Below are 20402 nucleotides of genomic sequence, written 5' to 3' on the forward strand. Positions count from 1 at the left end.
TCAGGGTAGACCAGTTGGACGTTGCTGAAGATTCACACAGGGTCTGATGCTTGTTGGGGATGATGAAAGCTGAAGGAAAAGAGCCCAGACTAAAGGAGGGTTATGTGAATTTGAAGGTGGAGGGGCACATGTTTCTGTAGTGCTCTTTAAGATTAAGAGGCATGCTGGGTGTGATGCTGCACAACTTTAATCCCAGCACTCTGGAGGCAGAGGCAGGCCGAGCTCTGTGAGTTAAAAGGCCACTGGTCTACAAAGCGAGTTCAGGATAGCCAAGGCTACACGGTGAAACCCTTTCTTGAAAAACAAAACAAACAAATCAAGATTAAGAGCCACTTAGTGAACTAATGAAGGCCAGTTGTGAACAGCAGGCTTTGTCAGTGAGACAGGCTGAGTTCCAGTTTAATGGACAGTCAGTGAGTGAGCCAGACAGACCTGCGCGGCTAGAAATGGAGGATGAAGCTAGAACTGATGGGTTTCCAGAAGCACACAAGAGGTGAAGGGAACCTGAACTGTCCAGAATTTTGTTACACAGGAAGAATGCATCCACAGTTAGAAATTGCAGTTTGGTTTCCATCACCCTTACTGCAGAATAGCTTTCTATTTTTCATTTCCCCTTCCCTATCCTTTCTTGGACATAAAACAACGTGTGTGTGTGTGTGTGTGTGTGTGTGTGTGTGTACAAGCATGCTATACTTTTCTTTAAGTTCTGTTCGGGCTGGCATCAAAGGGAGATGGTGGTCTGAGGGACAACCAGTGCCTTTCCCCATTTAGTGGCTTGCTCATTCAGCTCTTTATGTTCTAGTGGTTATTTTGTTCTTGTTTTGTTTTGTTCTTGTTTTCTAGTGTTATTTTGTTTTTGTTTGTTTAATCCAGCAACATAAAAAATCCTTGCATACCTTGTTCCTAGAGGATATTACATGTTTAGTGTTTATTATTGTAAAACCAATGATATTCTGTAACTTTTATATATAGCTCTTACATGTACAGCAATTTGGTTTCTGTTTTGTTTTTAGTTTTTTGAGACAGGGTTTCTCTGTGTAGCCCTTGGCTATTCTGAAACTCATTCTGTAGACCAGGCTGACCTCAAACTCAGAGATCCACCTCCTGAGTGCTGAGACTAAAGGGGTGCGCCACCACACCCAGCAAAATGGGAAAAAAATGGAGCTTTTTAATATATATTCCAAGTGAAATGTATAGTTGGCATAGGTTTTTCTTCTGTTCTATAGGTTGTCTTTTCACGGTGGTGATTGTTTTTGTTGCTGAGGGGAAGCTATTTATTTGTGATATGGGAGATTAAATAAAAGGCCTCAAGTACACTAAGACAAGCACCTTCTTGGCTGGGGTCAAGAAGCTTTTTAAGGTAGTAGAGAGATGGCTCAATGCTTAAGAGCACCTGCTCCTGCAGAGGACCCAGGTACATTTTCCACGTGGCTGCTGACAACCATGTGGAACTCCATTTCCATGGCTTCATTCATGCTAGGCAAGTAACCTCTACCACTGAGTACACTCCCTAGTGGGAGCAGTCTTCTTTTCCGAGACAGTGTCTCAGTTGTATAGCCCCAGCTCCCTTCACACTCACTCTCCTCCTGCTCCACTTTCCCAAGTGCTAGGCACACAGCACCACACCTAGTTAATTTCAGATTCTTAAGCGACTATAATTATTTTCTGTTTCAGCATAATTGTTCTCTAAGATAGTGTAGTCTGCTCTTTTTTCAAATTTAACCCTAGTCCTTAGCCTGTGTTGCTTATTTTCTCAGAAAGGAACCCAGATAGATACTCTACCTATTCCCTCTAAGTGTTATGTAGCAATGCACAGCAAACCACCCTCAAACTGCTGCTTTCACTGGTTTACAACAGCGACCTAGTCCAGCCACTACCGTGGTAGTGTCTCTGTCACTTCTGTGACTGTTAGCTGAGTGACTGACATGTTTGACAGTTGATGCTGTCTTCCACGTGGCTTCTCGTTATCTAGTAGGCTTCCATGTATGACAGTCCCCATGAGAACATTACAAGAAAGTAAAGGTAGGCACTGCGCTATCCTCTCTACCATATTGGAGGGGACTTGAGAAAGTTTGTGACAGAATGTATCTCCTTCCAATTCTGTGGTTGTGGCAGCAGTGACTTGAGTGTTGGTTAGTGAGTGATTCTCCAAAGATGATGTTGATCTGTATGTATGTAGCACACAGAATCTGAATGTGTTTCCATACTGGAGAAAAAGGAATTTGCAGATGTGACAAAGTGAAGTGTGTGTGTGTGTGTGTGTGTGTGTGTGTGTGTGGATGCCTCTATGCGTATGCGTATATATGCACGCGTGCAAGTGCACACAGATACGCTCTTGCTAGTTACGCGTGCAGCAGAGGACAGCTTTGTGAGTCTCTTCTCACCTTTCTTTGTTTCTTTGTCGATGAGTGAGCACCACGTCTTTCTTGTTGGTGGGATAGCTGGTCTGTAGACCTATGTAGGCAGTTCTCCTGTTTATTTCTGCTTTCTATCCAGCTCTAGGATCTCTGGTATTGTAATGTGTGATGCTGTATCTGGCTTTTGTTTTTGTTTATGTGGTTCTGGGGGTTAGTTGGCTAGCAGTTTACCTATTGAACCATGTCCATGGTCCTGAAAATTCTTGAGCTGGAGATTGTTCTTAATTATCCAGGTAGGACCCAGTATAATTACAAAGGCTTTTAGAAGTGAAACCGGGAGGCAAGAAAGTCACAGAAGGAGAGAGGACATAGTGGCAGAAGTTGAAGTAATGGAATTGCTGATCTGAGAGCTAAGGGATACACTCAGGCTCTAGAAGCTGAAAAGGTAAAACAGATTTTTCTCTGTGTTATCCAAAGGAAATTCACTGATACTGATTTTTGTAACTAACTTATTTAAAGAGAGCAAATTTAAATTGTCTGAAGGTGTTAAGACTCTTGTAAAATTGTTTCAGAGCAGCAGAAAGCTATTAACAGTGGCCGCACCTCTGTCATAGAGATGGTTTCCAACAGGAAGTGCTTCAAGTCATAGGGACTGAGTGGCCTGAGTCTGACTCTGCACCTTGATCATAAGGGCAGAGCTTTGTGCGACTTCTTTTCCATCTGTCTAACACCATAGGCCTTTGTCCCTGTCCTTATGTTAAGACAGCGTATATGGCCAGGGTTTCTAAAATGCTTTTCTTTGGAAGGCTGGAGATGGGCCTCAGGAGGTATAGTGTACAAAGGTGATCTCATGTAGCACATTAACCAGGCTGAATCTGTAATCGCAGTGGAACAGGATGAGAAGTTCAAGTTTGGGGCTGGAAAGCTAGGTCAGTTGGCAATCCTGGGTACAGTCCTGAGTATCATCTGAAAAGATCAAGCCATCTTCAGCAGTATAGTAACTTTGCGACCAGTCTAGAATACATGAGACCCTGTCTTGGTATTTATTTCTCCCTTGGGCTGAGGATATAGCTCAGTGATAGAGCACTTGCCCAGCATATGTAAATGCAATCTGCAAAAGCAACCTTTTTTTTCTCTAATTAAAAAAACAAGTTGAGTATTGGGCTGGAGAGATGGCTCAGCAGTTGAGAGCACTGGCTGCTCTTCCAGAGGACTAGAGATCAGTTCCTAGCACTCATGTAGTGGCTTGCTGCTTGAATTGCCAGCTCCAAGGGATCCAGTGCCCTCCTCGCCTCCTACACACCTACCCACATGATACATACACATTCATACTACAGAGAAAGAAAAAAAAAACTTAAAAAATGCTAGTTGTGGTGGCCTATGCCTTGAACTCACTTTGTAGCCTGTTCTACAAAATGAGTTCCAGGACAGCCAGGACTCTTACAAAGAACAACTCTGTCTTGAGGGGAAAAAAAGAAAAAAAGTTGAGTGTCAAGACATGGGAGATGGCTCAGTGGATAAAGTACTTGCTATACAGGCGTAAGGATAAGAAGATGGAAAAATGACTACAGCAGCTGGAGAAAGATGGTTCAGTGGTTAAGAGCACTGGCTGCTCTTCCAGAGGACCTAGGTTTGATTCTCAGCACCCACGTGGTGGCTCAGAACCATCATTAATTTCAGTTGCAGGGGATCTAGTGCTCTCTTCAGGTCTTCCCAGGCACACAACATACATACATACAGACAGACATACATACGTAACACTCATACACATAATTTTAAAAATTTAAGTGACTGAAAAAGACATCCTAATTAATGTCACCCTATGGCTTTAGGCCCCGTGGCACAGTAAACACACTTGTGCATGCACATATACTTGGCATGCACACATGTTGGAAAGAAAAAAAGTTGAGTGTCCATCTTGGTGATGAGTCAGTAAATGGTTAAAATAAAACATGAAAGTTTCTCCAAGACAAACCACTTAAGCGATCCAAGTCAAGAGTTATGCTTCTGTGATAGAGCAGTGCATGCCTGTAACCCTGACTAATCTGAAGACTGATGCGCCTCCAGGTTACTTGGTCCAAGGGCAGTCCAAGCAACAGACAGACACCCCATCTTAAAAATCAACAGGGAAGGGGAGAAAAATGAGAATTATAGAATGTTATTTCAAGCACTTATTTACTGGGGGTGGGGTTGTATGCACGTGTGTGCACCTGTCTGTGCAGATACACGTGCCGCAGTGTGACCTGTTAGTGCCACAGGTCAGCATCAGGCGTCTTCTGTGGTTTGTTCCCTTTTTTGTAAGGCAGAGTTGTTTCATTGAAGCCAAAGTTCCTGACTTGAGGAGCCTGGCTGCTCAGCAAGTCCCTAAGGCTTTCCTGTCTCAGTGTTCGGGTGCTGGGACCGCAGGTGTGCACCACACCCAGCTCCTTGTGTGGGCATGGCAAGCTCTGAACCCTCTGAACGTCGCCCCAGGCTTCTGTAAACTTTTTTCCGATGCACACACATAAGCAATCTTTATAGGGTTTTAATCTTTGCTGATGAGGTTTTATGTGTCTTATACGAGAGGAAGTTGATCTCTGAGAAAAGACAGGTGTAAAGTTTTGAATATTAATTAGGTGATGAATAGTTTAGAGTATTTTAAATTAAAATTTAACTTTGACATGAATTCAAACTTTATTGTCAGGCCTTTGAATCACCAAAATTCTATTGAGATTTTAGAATAGGAGTGTCACTTTTTTTTTTTTTTTTTGCATATATTAGGAGAAAAGTCATTTTGCAACATGTGGATCTAAGTATCAAAGTACAAAATAATACTTAAGTTTTTTAGCTAATAAATGTGTAACTGCACAATTTTCCCTAACTTTCAAATGAACAAGAATGATATTTTCATGGGACCATGCGAAGGCTGAATGTGTACAAGGTGCTTGCCCCTGATGCTGCAAGATTAACCATCTGAGTTCAGTCTCCAGACCCATTTTAAGCTGAGGAGAGCCAGTTCCATTGTCCTTGACTTCGCATGCATTAGCCCACATCTTCAGCGTATGTACATACAAGGAGCCTCTTTTGTTTTTCAAGATAGGGCTTTGTTTGTTTGTTTTAAGTAACATTGGCTGTCCTGGAACTTGCTCTTTGGGCCAGGCTGTCTTTGAACTCATAGATCTGCTTGCCTTTACTTTCCAGATGCAGTGATTTAAAGCCATGTACAACCACACTCAGCTTAATTTTTTTTAATACCATATCATGTCAGTGGTTCACACATGCAGTCCCAGAATTTGATAGAAACAGGAGGTTCAGTGATTTGGTGTCTATTTTTTGGTTTACATCCTGATCTACATAATGAGTTCCAGGACTGCCAGGCTATATAGTGAGACCCTGACTAAAAAAAAAGGAAAGAAAGAAAAGAAAAAAGGGAAGCTGTAGATGTTGACATAGGCCATCAACTGATGAATACAGTTAGTTCTTCAGTGAATTACTTAGAAGTATGTTCTTTGGTCTTCTCTGCTCTAGAATTTTCCTAATACAGAACCCAGAAATCATTTAAATTTGCCAGAGGGTATTTATTTTATTTGTTTGCCTTAATGTATCTCTGTGCAGTGCCTGCAGAGGCCAGAAGAGGGAGTCAGATGCACTAGAGTTACGGATGGTTGTGAGCGTCCCTGTGGATGCTGGGAATTGAACTCAGGTCCTCCAGAAGAGCAGCTCCTCCTCTTAGCCCCTAGCAGTCATTTCAGTTGTTATGTTAAACTGAATTTGGCTTGTTCAGTTTGTGTTTATTTGATCACAAGTGATGGTGGCCCCTGAGATGTACAGGATGGTTCTTAGTGAAAGAACTTGGCTCCCCGACTTTCATTGACCTCCAGTCTGCTTTTAGTTACTTGTCTCTCTGTCTGGTCACTTTTACTTTTGTGCTAAACTCTAGGTGTGGATTGACATCACATCCCATTCACGGAGACTATAAACATGTACCACCATCCCTGGCGTAATAAGGATTTTCTTTAAAGCTTTCTTTTTAACTGGGAATGGTGGCACATACCTACAATCAGAGCCATGTTCCATTCCAAACCTTTTCTCTTCATTAGTTGCCTCTGCTGTTTCATTATAGTAATGAGAAACTGAGTAGTAAGTCTCAAGCTTATTACTTTAGAGGACTCACCAATAGATTTGGGGGCGGGGTTTTATATTCAAGCTAGTATCAAACCCAAGATCTTGCTCAGGCTAGCTGCTTACCACTGAGCTGCATTTCTGACCCTCACCAATATTTTTTATTTTTAAGACAAGGTCTCACTGTGTAGCCCAGGCAGACTTGAAACTTATTATGTAGATCACACTGACCTGGAACTCACAGAAATTCACCTGCCTCTGCTTCTCAAGTGCTAGGATTAAAGTCAGGTGCTACCACACTCAATTATTTTTAAACTTTTTCTTGGCATATATTAATTTTCCTTAGTAATGGGTTTGATGATACTTTATACATGTATGTAATATATTTTGATCATATTCCCTTCCCATTACCCTCTTGCCCCCCTTTTCCCAAAAACTTTGATGTTTTTTGGTTTGTTTTTTTAGCTTGATTAGTTTTTTACAAGCTCATGGATAAGGGATTCTTTATAGGAACATGGATGACATAGCATTGGCTACCCACTGAGAAAATGTCTGCCTTCCCCAGCAGCCATTAATCAACTGCCTGTAGATCCTTGGGGAGTAATGGAGCTTCAAGAACCTTCCCCGTCCACCAGCAATTGTTAACCACCTATACATCCTCAGAGAATTCGGGGGTCTCGTCAGCTCTTTGCCTTCCATGAGTATTGGTGAACCCAATTTTGTACATGTTGATAATCATACCTGCTGAGAATACAGTGCCCATTGGTGCCAGCAAGGCAGTGTTCCACAGCACTCCATCCCTTCCTGTGCTCTTTATTCTCCCCAAATCCCTCTTCCAAGGTGTTCCTGAGCCTTCCGGTGATACATTTAGGGCTGAGAATTCTTGTATGTTAGTAAGTACCCCACCAATGAGCTTCATTCCCCCACCGTGAGCACTCAGTAGTCACTTCCTGTTTGTTTGTTTGTTTGTTTGTTTGTTTGTTTGTGTATTTATTTGTTGAGACAGGATTTCTCAGTGTAACCCTCCCTGGCTGTCCTGGAACTTCACTGTGTAGACCAGGCTGACCTAGAACTCACTGTGTAGACCACACTTGCTGTGCCTTCCAAGCTCTGCGATTACAGGTGTGCGCTGCCGCCGCCGCCACAGCAGCCACTTGTTCTTAATACTTTGACCAATGAGCCTGCAGTATATACCACCCACTGCAAAAACAACCTCTGATTAACGTTAAGAGCATTGCCAGTCTGTGGGAAACAAAACAAAACACTAAACATATTTTGAAGACAATTTGACAGAGACATATCATGCTTAGTGTTTCTGTTCATTACTTGTTTTAGGGATTTGTTTTTCTTCAAGAGGGTTTTATCCTGGTCTCCTGGGGGTCACCCTGGATCATCTTACACTCATGATTAGTTACTGGTCAAAGGTTGTACGTAAATACCTTAAGCTAGGAAAACTGCCTTTGGAAGAGATCAGTGTGTAGGTTGGGGAATGTATTCAACTTTTAGGTAATTTCTGAGTTTGCCCTAGCCTTTACATAACAAGAGTGTTGTGTCTGTTTCTCTTCTTCATCTATGGAAGGCGTCATATTCAAGTGTAGGTCTGTAGATAACCAACGTCCCTAGCACCCAGTCTTTCTCAATCGTGTAGCTCTATGCAAGCACACACAGCCTGTCAAGCCACCCAAGATAAGTTAGAAGCTTATCAAGGCTCACCATGCCTGTGTAATTCCCGTTTCTCTGATGTTCGTCAGGTCTGTTGGTTTGTTGCTTACCATAGAATCGCAGCCCTGGTTTCCCTCAGTGTTGGCCCTCCCCAGTTTTCTGTTCTCAAGACACGTAACAGTATACCTGCAAATGCAACCTTATTCTCCCTATCATTGCTGGCTTCAGGTGGGGCCTGGTATGATAGTAACAGTCCTAGTCTAAAATACCATACTTCTCTCTTCTTACCCGTAGTTTACTTTAGCATGTTGTTTTGAAATAGGTTCTCACGTAGCGTGCTCTGCCTCAAACTCAAACATCCTCCTCTCAGCCTTCGAAGGACAAGGATCTTAGGCCTTCTGCCTGCCCAGCCAGTAGTTTTTGTTACTAAATGGTTTGTAGTTTGTTTTATGCCGTTAGCCAACTCCCAGCTGCCAGATGTAGCTGACTCTGACTGGTGTGTCTAGTTTTATTGTTAACTTTGGGAAGAGGCCTTATTGAGCTGTTGCAGTTGCAGACCTCGCCTGCTTCTTTGTGACACTAGAGGTCAAACCCACGGCCTCCTGCTAGCGAAGCACCTCACCACGAGAGTTCCCAACCTGCCTTTTGTCTTACACATTTCTTCTGTGCTCCTTATTTTGAAGATAAAAGATCTTACTCATATTGTTTTTGTTGGGTGGGTGCATGGCGTGGTGTATGTGCAACTGTATGAAGATTTGTGTGCCCAAGTGTGTGAGCGGGAGCCGGAGAACTGTCTGCCATGTATGTAGGAGCATGCACATGCCGTGGTTCACATGTGGAGGGCAAAGGAATTTAGTAGAATCTGTTCCCTCCTTCTGGGACTTTTATGTCAGAGTTCCAGAAACTGAACTCAGTTCATCAGGCCTGGGTTGCGAGTGCTTTACCTACTGAATAGTCTTGTCAGGCAAGTTTTACTCTTTTTAATAAACATCCAATTTTCCTAGCATAGTTTATTAAAGAGACTTCTTTCCCTTTTGTATCTATTTTTTGCCCTTTGTAAAAATTAGTTGACCATATTTTAAAATTTATTTCTGGGCTCTATTTACTGGGCTGTCCCCTCTCTTTCTCTTCCCCCCTTTCATTTTTAAAAATATTTATGTATTTGTGTGTGTGAGTGTGTGTGCACCTGAGCTGTGGCACAGATGTGGAGGTCTAAGGACAACTTACTGAATTGGTTCTCTCCTGCCACGTGGGTCCTGATGATCAAATTCCCCTGCTCAGGTGTTGACAGCAAGTGCCTTTACCCACTGAGTTTTTGGTTAGCCCACACGATTTGGATTACTTAAATCAGAAAGTGTGATGTCTCCAACATATTAAGTATCAATTTTAAAGTTTTGTACATATAAAATGTGAAAAAAAACAAACGATGTTAGACTACTAACTGATATCAATTAGTAGGCCCATTTTTTTTCCACCAGAAGTGTAGAATTATGTGATTGTTTATAAACTCACACTTGATTTTCTCTTACAGTGGAATTTTTATACATTTCTGTTAAAAGTTATTCATCAAAAACCTTCCATGTTCTCACAAATGAATGTTCTTGGCAATTAACAAATGAAGAATATGAACAAAGTGGGAAGAATTTATGGAATTTTTAGGTTTATACATTAAACGAGTTTAAATAACTCTTTGCCTATTTTGGAAATATAGCATAAAGGATACTTCCTTAAAATAATGAGGAATTGTATCATTGGAAGGCCATGTCCTTAGTTTTTAAAAAAGAAGAAAGAAACTAAAAACCTTGGCTTAGTCACAATCTCCATTTCAAAGGTTCTTCAGACTAAAAGTTTATTCTTTGCTTAAGTGACTTCTCTGCAGCCATATTTAGGAGTTCATCTAGGTTATAAACCATATCTCTGGTTTTCCATGCCGTTCCAGATTGGGTGAAGCAAGCATCAAAAGTACCGGAGGGAACGGCAGTAGCTTAGTGCTTAGGATTATTATCCTTTATCTCTAGATGCGGATATTTGAAGAAATGCAAGTGCTGAATGAGAGCCTGGAGAGGGCATCCACTTACACCTCTTAGGATTGACTGAATAGAGCGTGGTCTATTTAGTGTACTTTTGATGTTGTTGCCAGTCTTTTCCAAATGTACACGTGACACTATCTGAAGAAATACTAGAAACACCTGGTAAACATTTTTCTCCTATCTGTTGTTAAGCTATATTCAGCCCATTGCATTTTCAGGCTTGGTTTTCTGCCTGTATCAATGATAATCAGGTTACATATAGAGTGTATGTGAGCTGCTGACTTTGCTAGGTCAGCCTGTGTAAGTGGGTAGACTGCTAATGGACAGCTTACTTGTGAGACATGAAGGGAATGCTTGTTTTAGATCGCTGTACTACAGGTTCAAAAATGCTGTCCTCTCCCTGTCCATTTGGAGCCCTGATGATTTTACTGTGTGATTAATAATACAGCTTCTGGGAAGAAACAAATGGTTAGTCCTTTTTCTTCTAAGTAGCGAAGTAAGAGTTCAGGGCACACAGATCTCGCCTAACATTGGTACCGTTTTGTTTCTGGTGTGTTTAGAGAATACAGCAATAGTAAGGCAGCGCTGCACAACTCACTTCCTTTTTTGCACTTTCAGTCTTTGAGACCAGTCAAATGCAGCCCATACTGACCTCAAACTTCCTTTGTATCCTAGGGTCACCTTGAACTTTCATCCTCCTGCCTCTCCTTCCCATGCGCTCTGTCTGTAGGGATGCACCAGCGTGCCCTACTTTCTTTTCTAGTTTTCTCTGTGTTCCATGATTTTGTAATCTAGTGAGCTAAGAAGAATTCAGTTATCAATGGTAAATGAATAGGCAAGAATGATACAAAGAAGCTTAACCACCCAGATTTCTTCTAGAACAGGGCAGATAGCCATTTCTTCTTTCTACAGACTCGACTGTGAAACTTCTTCGCGTTCTGGGTGCCCAGTCATGAACATGCAGCACAGTTTATTTATATTTTATTTATATTTGGAAATGAATAGCTCCGTTCTACAGTAAAAACTAGTCTCTTTCTTAGTGGTAAAATCAGTCACATGGATTTGGTGGTGTAGCTAAGTGGAATGCATGCTTAGCATGTAGGGGCTTGTGTTCAATCCTAAGTACTGATAAAAATAAAACCCAAATTCACCCAAATATGTGGATTCCCAAGAAGCAGAATTCCTCTGTTGGTTTTGTAAGTCTTGAACTATTAGAAAGGACAGATTTTAGAGGAGGGGGAAAAAGATGCTTAAAAGAGAAGAAAGAACTTGGTGATGAACCATGTTTTTTAGTGCTTATGTTCAGCACTGGGCTCAAGCCCCAGCTCTGGAAAAAAGTAATAAAGGCAAAGATCGGGGGACTAGAGAAAAGACCGGGGAAGGAGACTGAAAGTTAAACTACATTGGCGAAATCTGGCAAGACAGAGATTGTCCGTTAATAAAGTGAGCCAAGTGCATTTCTGAGCTCATCACAAGTGGAGTCCTCAGATAGCATCCCTGCCAGAACTCATGACATGGAACTAGTCATGATGGAACAAAACAAAATGTAGGTTATAGCTGAAATGGCTCCCTTTAACTTTTTGCTCTTTTGATAAGGAGGGCTGAAGAGATAGCCCAGCAGTTAAGAGCATATACTGCTCTTACAGAGGACCTGCATTTGGATCCCAGCACTCATATCAGGGCAGCTTAGAACTGATCTGTAATTTAAGATCCAGGGGAATCTATCACCTTCTTCTGACCTCTGGAGGCACCTGCACGCATGGATACTTGCATACATACACATTAAAAGTGGCTTTTTCCCCCTCTATTTTGAGACAGGATTTTGCTGTGTAGCCCTGCCTCTTCTGGAACTCATTCTGTAGAACAGGCTGGCCTCAAACTCACATATATATGCTTGCCTTTGCAAGTGCTGGGATTAAAGGCCCGCACCACCACCCAAATTTTTTTAATCTTAAAAAATATAGTAAAGGTCTTGAAGGTGTAGTTCAAATTCATTTTGTAGCTCAGGTTTACCTGAAACCCATTATCCCATCCTTCTGAGTGCTGGACTTACAGGTATGTCACCACACTGCCATACTCAGTTTTTTAAACCATTATGTTTTATGTTTGTGAGTGTTTAGCCTATATGTATGACTCTGTGTGTAGTGCCTGTGGAGGCCAGAAGATGGTGTTGTATCCCCTGGACTGAAGATGCAGACAGTTGTGGTCTTCCGTGTTAGTGCTGCAGCTCTAATGTGGTTTCCCTGTGCTCTTCACCAAGCCACGGGCCCAGCCCTTAATTAGGAATCCAGATTCTTGAATGCAGTCTAGTTACCAGCTTTGTTATAGGCTTGCTTGTTTTAGTAAGGCACTGTCAACACATGAACTCCAGTGGTCTTTTTCCTCTTACCTTACAGAGACTCTTACAACATGGAAATTACTGCCTTTAGGCTATTACAAAAGGCTTATGAAATATGTTGCTAACTTAGAAAAATAGAGGGAAACAGAAAATATAGGGTACTGGTTATTCTGTAACTTTGTCTCATTTTAAAAAGTACAAGTAAGCAAGTAAGAGGGGTTCACAGGCAGCCTTCCTCTTGCCCCTCCCGTCTCTTCTCCCAACTACTGAGCTACATCATCCGTTCCCAGGAATCTTCTATTCAGACACACTGGGACTGAGGGATGGCTCAGTGGATGGAGCACTTGCTGAAGAGCTTGCTGAAGGTCCATTGAAGTCACATCCCAGCAGCTACGTAAGAGCTGGACATGGTGGCACAGTCCTATAACCCCAGCACTGACTGCATAGAAGCGGGCAGATCTTGGAGGTTTTCTGCCCCAGTGTAGCCAGTCAGTAATCTCCAGGCCTCAATAAAAGACTGTGTCTCAATAAATATGATTGAGATGAACGGAAGTGGGTAACTGAAGTTGACTTCTGGTCTCCACTTGCAAGGCGAATGACCACACATACATGCACTCAAAAACAAAGGCACGTGTGTCTCCACCACTGACTTCAGATGAAAAGACATAAGGGCACTTAGAAACCCCATAGGGTTCTTTAGGTAATAGAAAAATATATTTAGAACACAAAGCAAGACAGATGTTTACAAAAATAACACTTTTAAAAAGATAGCTAGCCTTTCATTAAAGATAGATACTATATAAAACGGGCAGATTTATTATTAAGTCATTGTGTTGATGTGTAAATTTTTATGCAGCTATAACCCATCTTTGTATTCATCTTTAAAAAATGTAGTTACATTTTTATTTAGTCTGCACACATGCATGTATGCATGAACATGTGTCCTCACATGTGACATGTCACAAATGTGGAGATCGAATGACAGCCGGTGGGACTCAGTTCTCTCTTCTCTGACCGTCATGTGGGTCGCGGGAACCATCGTCAGGACATTAGGCTTGTCTGGCAGCAGGTGCCCCTTCCTGCTGAGCCGTCTTGTCCATCCATCTTGTTGTTTATTTTCTCTGGTACTTAAAAAGTTGCACATATTAAGGTCAAGTGTGTGTGTACACCTGTAATCTTAGCTCGCAGGAGACTGCTGCAGTAGTATCAGAATTCAGAGGCAGCCCAGGGCTGCAGAGTGGTTTGAGACTAGCCTGGGCAAGGTAGGGAGTGTCTGAGAACAACAAACATTTTTACATAATGAAATATTATTAGCTCAATATGGTGTTTGGATACATGTCAGTATGAAGTCTTCAGCTCCATTTAAATAGATCTCAAATGTACATTAATCTTTTGTTGCTAGTAACAATATTCAGAATCATGTGTAGCTCTTTGAAGTGCTGCAATTTGTTACTTAGTCACCCTGCCATGGAACAGCACAGCAGAACTTCCTGCTCCTTCCCAGCTGTCACATTATGCACAGAGAGCTTTCCCACACTTGTTTCTGAGGTTGTCTTCATTAAACTTCTCAAGATCATCTTCACCAAACAATAGGACTTTTAATTCACAACCACAACAGGTCTTCCAGCTTTCCTTCAGATTCACTGTAATCTCATCCCTAGAGAGTTCTGTCTTTAAGTCACCCTGTCATTGAGAGCATATGTGCTCTTTCAGAGACTAGAGTTTGGTTCCCTATACCCATATTGGGCAGCTCACAGCTAACTACCTGTACCTCCAGGGAATCTAATACCTCTAGCCTCTGGGCACATGCACTCACATGTACATACACATATATACACATAATCAAAAAGAAAATCCTTTTTTAAAAAACAATCCCAGCACTAGGGAGCTGAGGGTTCAAAGAACTCTGAAGGGGAGACTCAGCTTGGGCTATATAGTGAGTCCCTGTTACAGTTGGCATCATTCTGGACAAATTGCTCAGTCTCCTGTTTCTGTTATTTGTTTCCCTTTATTTGTGGGGGGTGGGGAAGTTGTGTATAGTTAGTTTAGTGTATGTAGGAGGGATGTAGGGGTCTAGTGAGTGCTGGGATCAACCCCAGGACATTGCATAAACTAGGCAAGGCTCCATTAGTGAACTAACCAGATCCTATTTGTGGTGTTTTAACCATACAAATTCAGATTTTTATAATAATGCTATTTTCCTTGGTGTTTCATAAGCTTTATGAGGGATGGGATTATGTTTTTTCCCTTAGTTTAAATGATTTCATATTTAGCACTGTTGTCTTATAGATGCTTGGTAAACAATACACGAGTCTTCCAAAGCTGGGAGGTGGGGGAATATCCAGCCTCAGGCCATTTATAGATAAGCATTAAATAAACAGCAAAAGGCCAAACATGAGTTTGCAATCAAGTAGCTCAGTGGTTCAGACAAAAACATGACAGTCCTTCTCCCATCCCCTTTTTGGTCAGGTAAGTTAAAGCGATCTTATAATGATTTTATTTAATTATGTGTATGAGTGTTTTGCCTCTATGTGTGTGTGTGTGCGTGTATGTGTGTGTGTGCGTGTATGTGTGTGTGTGCTTTGGGTCCCCTGGAACTGGAGTTATAGACTGCCTTGAGCCACTATGTGGGTGAGGGGACCAAAGCTGGGTCCTCTGGAAGAGCAGCCAGTGCTCTCCAATGCTGAGCCATCTCTCCAGCCCCAGGAGTCATTCAGCACAGGCTGGCTTCACTTTCTGTGTAGCTGAGGATGACTTTCTAACCCTCCTGCCTCGACCTCTCTAATGCTGGGATTGCTAGATTGCCTTCCACACTTAACTCAGGAAAAATGTTGGCAGGCACCCACACTCGAGCTCAGTATTCTAAATGTAGTGGGGAAATAATGTCCAACTGTTTGCTTGTTCTTACTGTGCTAGAGGGTCTGGTGCTCACCGGGCAAGGATGTGCTCTCCCAGACATCTGTGGTCACACCCTAGCCCATGGTTTCCTGCTAGGCCTTGTCAGAACTCCAGGGTAGCCATGAAACAAGAAGAGAAATCATCGCCAGCTGAGTAAATCTACAAGATCCTTTTTCACATAGATAAACTACTAGCTAAAGGAGAGGGGAAGAGCCTTTCCCCTCGATCCTCACTCAATTAGAGAGGATCAGATGTAATCATGGTTGTGTCAAAAGTTCAAAAGGGAAAATGGAAGGTAAAATGAGCTGAGTTGGCTCCCTTCCCTCAACATTGTACCTGTAAGCTTGATATGTTGTTTCAGAGATTAACTTTACAGACTTCCGTACCCAGAAGGATGAAAATTCTTGGGGACCTCTTTTCACAGGCTTGATCTTAACATACTGAATAAAGAGAGCAGTTAATCCCTTTTGTAAAGTAATTTGAGAGGAGGGAATTCAGAGTGTAAAATCTCACCTGCAGAAAATACTCAGCTCTGTAAAGACCTTTCTATCTTTAGACACTTACAAAGACTTAATATTTTAATGCGGAAGGGTGAACCTGGTTAAAAAGCCAATGGGTGAAATTAGAGAGAAGTAATCCAGTGCTTTCTTTCTGGGAATTATCATCCTGCTCTCCAGGGGACCTGCTTTTTTTTTTTTTTCTTCTGAGGAATGAGAATGCTCCTGTATAGCAAGCCAGCATGTCTAAATACAAGTTTGACTTTTAGTATAATAAGAGTCTTGTTAGGTCCAATTTTGCTCCTGGTCATTAATACAATGAACAAATGTTGTGGTTACCTGGGAAAGAAAACTCAAGTGCTTTTAAACCTCTTCTGAGATTTGGTTTCATGCTTGAAACCTATACGCTTTATGCCCACTAGCGTCTGTAGTAGGTTCCACGCTCTTAAGCTGTACAACATAGAAGTTAATACACTTTGGAAAAAATTGACACCACTACAAAATGAACTTAGGGTTCTGAATAGAAAGCCTTTCTTCTGCTGAATGACAGCTCTTTACTGGTGGCATTAAGGTTAGCAAATGAGCAGAGATTTCGTAGCAGTGCATAGTGTCTTGATCTACAAAACAGAAAATGTGTTTTTCCTCCTGGTGGCTTTTAACTTTTTTTTTTTTTCCTTAGCTTTAAAACAGTTTACAAATTCCCCAAGTGCAAATATTGAATTAAGAACAAAATTCACCAAAGAAAGTAGGTAGCATTAATCGGAATTTTGATAGAGCTTGGCTTTTGCTGCATGAAAGAATTTCTGGGCTCTGCAGACTTTGTGACAGGATCTCTGGAACCCAGGCTGGCCTTACATTTGATATCCTACTTCACTTCTGGTCTACAAGGACTATATAATTTCATTTGCATATTAAAATATTTTCTTCTGCTAATGTTTTTAATCCTAAAACACTTATAAGAGTTTTAGTGGCCTTTCTATATAGCCCCGGCCATCATGACCTTCTTGTTATTGGGTCAGGCATAGTGGCACACACCTTTAATCTCTAAATGCTTTTAGGAGGCAGAGACAGGCAGATATCTGTGAATTCAAAGGCTAACCTGGTCTACATAGTAAGTTTCAGGATAACCAGGGCTACATAAAAGTCTTATCTCAACCTCCTCTCCCACCCCAATGCCCAGGCAACCCCCAAAAGTTGGCAGAAATAGCAACAAGTAGCCTTTTTCAGTCCAAAAACTAGGCAAGATGTTAGCATTATGACTAACCTCAGCATTCTAAACATCGTGTTTTCAGTTCTTAAATATGCTCTCTTCCTATAAAGATCTGGCTCTGTTAGCCTAGTTTATAATTTAATTTTATTTAACTATAATTTAACCTCACTAGGTGAAGAACATATTCTTCCACTGAGCTATGGCTCTTCATAACCGTTTGTAAAGGTGTGTATAAATCTAGTTATGTGCCAATGAGTTCAATGCCCAGAGAGACCAAAAGAAGGTATTGGATTGCTTGGAGCCTCATTACAGGTGGTTGTGAGCCATCTAGCTTGGTTGCTGAGAACTGAACTTGAGTTCTCTGAGAGTAATACTTGCTCTTAGCTGCTGAGCCATCTCTCCAGCTCCCTTATTGCCTTTTTTATGTTGGGGTGGGGGCTGTTTGTTTTGTTTGACTGGTTTTTGTTATTGTTATGTTTTTTTGTTTTTTTCAAGACAGGATTTCTCTGTATGGCCCTGGCTGTCCCTAGAACTCACTCTGTAGAAAGGGCTGGCCTCCAACTAAATGAGATCTGCCTGCTTCTGCCTCCCAAGTCCTGGGATTAACGCGCCACCATGCACAGCTTCTTAATTTTCTACTAGTGATACAGAAGATACACTTTCTCTGGCCTTTTTTGGCATTTTTAAAGAAACCAATTAAGGGTAATATTTAAGGTTCAGAGAGATGGCTCAGCAAATAAAAAGGCTTGCCATGCAAGCCTGATGACATGAATTCAGCCTCCTAGAACCCATGCTAAAAAGTTGAATGACATGGTGGCAGGCTTCTATAATCCCAACATTTCTACAGCAAAATGAGAGGTGGAGCCAGAAGAATCTCTCAGAACTTGCAGGCCAGACAGCCAGGATTACACATCTTAGTAGGCAGAACAAGAGACCCTACTTCAGAACAGGGTAGACAGAAAGAACCAGCTAGAATGTTGTGCTTAGACCTCCACAATACACTCTTACACACACGCTGTCTCTCTTGCAAGATCAATGAATTTCAAAGGAAAAAAAACAAAGGAAGTTGTAGTTTTGGACTAGAGGTGTGGCTCAGCCTAGTGTGCAAAGCTGTTGGTTCAGTCCCCAGCACTGCAAAAAAAAAAAAGTTACCACCTGGCCGGGGCAAGATGTTAGCAGGTTCAAGGCCTGCTGGACTACACAATTGGTGGTACTCAAGGCTCAGCCTGGGTAACTTAGTGGATCCTGTCTCAAAATTAACTAAAAGGAGGGCTGGAGACAGAGCTCAGGGGTAATGTGCCTTGTAAGGTGACCACGTTTGTCATGTTATCAATGTGGCAGATATCTTCCTTTCTGAATGCCTTAATGTGCTTCAACTTAGGAGTAACTGTTTTGGTTTCAGACAAATCTTCCTATATTCAAGCTGAAGGAATCTACTGTTAGAAGAAGATACAGTGACTTTGAGTGGCTTCGAAGTGAACTAGAAAGAGAGAGCAAGGTAAGAATTATTTATACTGGAGCTATTCTTTTATGACTTACAGTGTAACTTTAAAGCAAAAACATGGACAGTTCTAGCTTAAGATCTCCAGAGCATATTTTCAGCCAATGTAGGTCTTACTGCACATGGGTCCATTTCCTGCTGTGCTCTGAGAGAAGAGGACTAGTCATCCTCATTGTTCAGAAGAGCTCTTCCCTTTTCTGCTCAGTAGTGCAGTTGAGCCTTTGCTCATTGACATTTGAGTAACATTTCTCAGCCTTGTGTTCTTCCTTCCTCATCCTCAATGTCAGTACAATTTTCAGTTTTGTTTGACTCGTGGAATTTTTTTTTTTTTTAAAGATTTATTTATATGTATACACAAGATCTCATTATGCACCAGATCTCCTCATAGGTCACTGTGAGCCACCGTGTGGGTGCTTGGAATTGAACTCCGGACCTTTAGGGAGGACAGACAGTGCTCTTAACCTCTGAGCCATCTCTCCAGCCCGGAATTTTTTTTTTTATTATCCCACATGTATGTAGAAGTCTCATAAAATGATGACCTTATTGTTTGACACAATGATATTCTTCAGATAAGCTTGTGGGTGGGTATAGGTGACTGACGTACACGTGTGCGCTCACATGAAGACCAGAGGTTGACTTCATTTGTTTTCCTCTATCACTTTCCACCTTAGGTCTCTCACTGAACCTGGAGTTTGACATTTCATCTAAGCTGGCTGGCTAGCAAGCCCCGCCAGATCCACTTCATGCAGCCCCAAGTTCTGAGGCTGTAGGCACTGTCATTCCAGGTTTAATATGGGTGCTAGGAATCTGAACTCAGGTTCTCATGCTACACTCCAGCCCTCAGAATGGCCTCTATGTAGCTGAAGATGACACCGACCTCTTTGTCTCCTCTCTGCCTCCTGAGTACTGGAGTACAGCCATGTGTCATCGCCCCGAGTCACATCTGGTGTTGGGGATCAAGTCCAAGGCATTGTGTGTATGAGGGGTTCACTCTACAAACTGAGCTATATCCCCAGCCTAGATTTTCAGTGGTGACCATGATCCACTATTGCCTTGCTGGGGTATACCTTGCTAAGAATTTCCTTCTCTTAGAAGAAAAATTTAAGGTTGTTTTGTAAATAGAATATAGTAGAAAGAAGTTGACTTCAATAGACTGTGTTATTTTCTGAAGCTCTGCAAAGTAGAAAATGGAAAGAAAACAACTTTAGCCAAGTAAAGATGGCCAGATATGAGACAAGCATCATGCATAAGTCATAACATTCCTCAAAACTATTCAAATATCCATACTCCACAGAATATCAAACTACTCATGAATAGAGGTAGACTTACTAAACGCATGTAAGGAAAAGCCTGGAAGTGGGGGAGGGAGATAGGACGCAGAGGCAGTCCAGTGTGCAGTGTTTACATCTGATGACCGAATGACTCTGAACATGTGAGACTCACCCTGTTGTTCTAGGAGTCGCAGGTGAATGAATCAAGTTCTGACTAAATGAAGATCCCCTTTAAGGCAGTCATTCTATTAGACAAGTTGCAGTGGTGGAGACAAGGTCAAGGCCTTGCCTTAACAGTAGCACATTATCTCCTGACTTAATTACAATCCATAAAATTCTGATAGGAATCTCAACAGGAGGTCTCCATGCACTAAGTTGATCGACACATGAGCTTTAGAGTTCAAAAGTGGTTTACAATAGATTGAGCATGCATTATTTGTTCTGCATACCAAGAACATATTTTAAGGGTGCAGCGGTTTAAGGGGGCTGGAGTGTATGGTCCAGTGACACTTGTTCACAAGGCTTTAAGGTTGCTCT

The 20402-nt window shown here is 41.8% G+C and overlaps 1 protein-coding gene across 2 annotated transcripts in view; it reads left to right on the forward strand.

Moving 5' to 3' along the window:
* Window positions 1-20402, forward strand: part of Snx3 (sorting nexin 3) — a 37837-nt gene that overhangs the window by 9566 nt on the left and 7869 nt on the right. For both annotated transcript variants that reach the window (XM_021644374.2, XM_021644375.2), the window contains exon 2: window positions 18496-18591. In XM_021644374.2, the coding sequence (XP_021500049.1) occupies window positions 18496-18591 (96 nt within the window). The remainder of the gene's footprint in view (window positions 1-18495; window positions 18592-20402) is intronic.

The sequence above is a fragment of the Meriones unguiculatus genome, chromosome 20 (genome assembly GCF_030254825.1).
Source record: "Meriones unguiculatus strain TT.TT164.6M chromosome 20, Bangor_MerUng_6.1, whole genome shotgun sequence".
In the NCBI taxonomy this organism is placed as follows: domain Eukaryota; kingdom Metazoa; phylum Chordata; class Mammalia; order Rodentia; family Muridae; genus Meriones; species Meriones unguiculatus.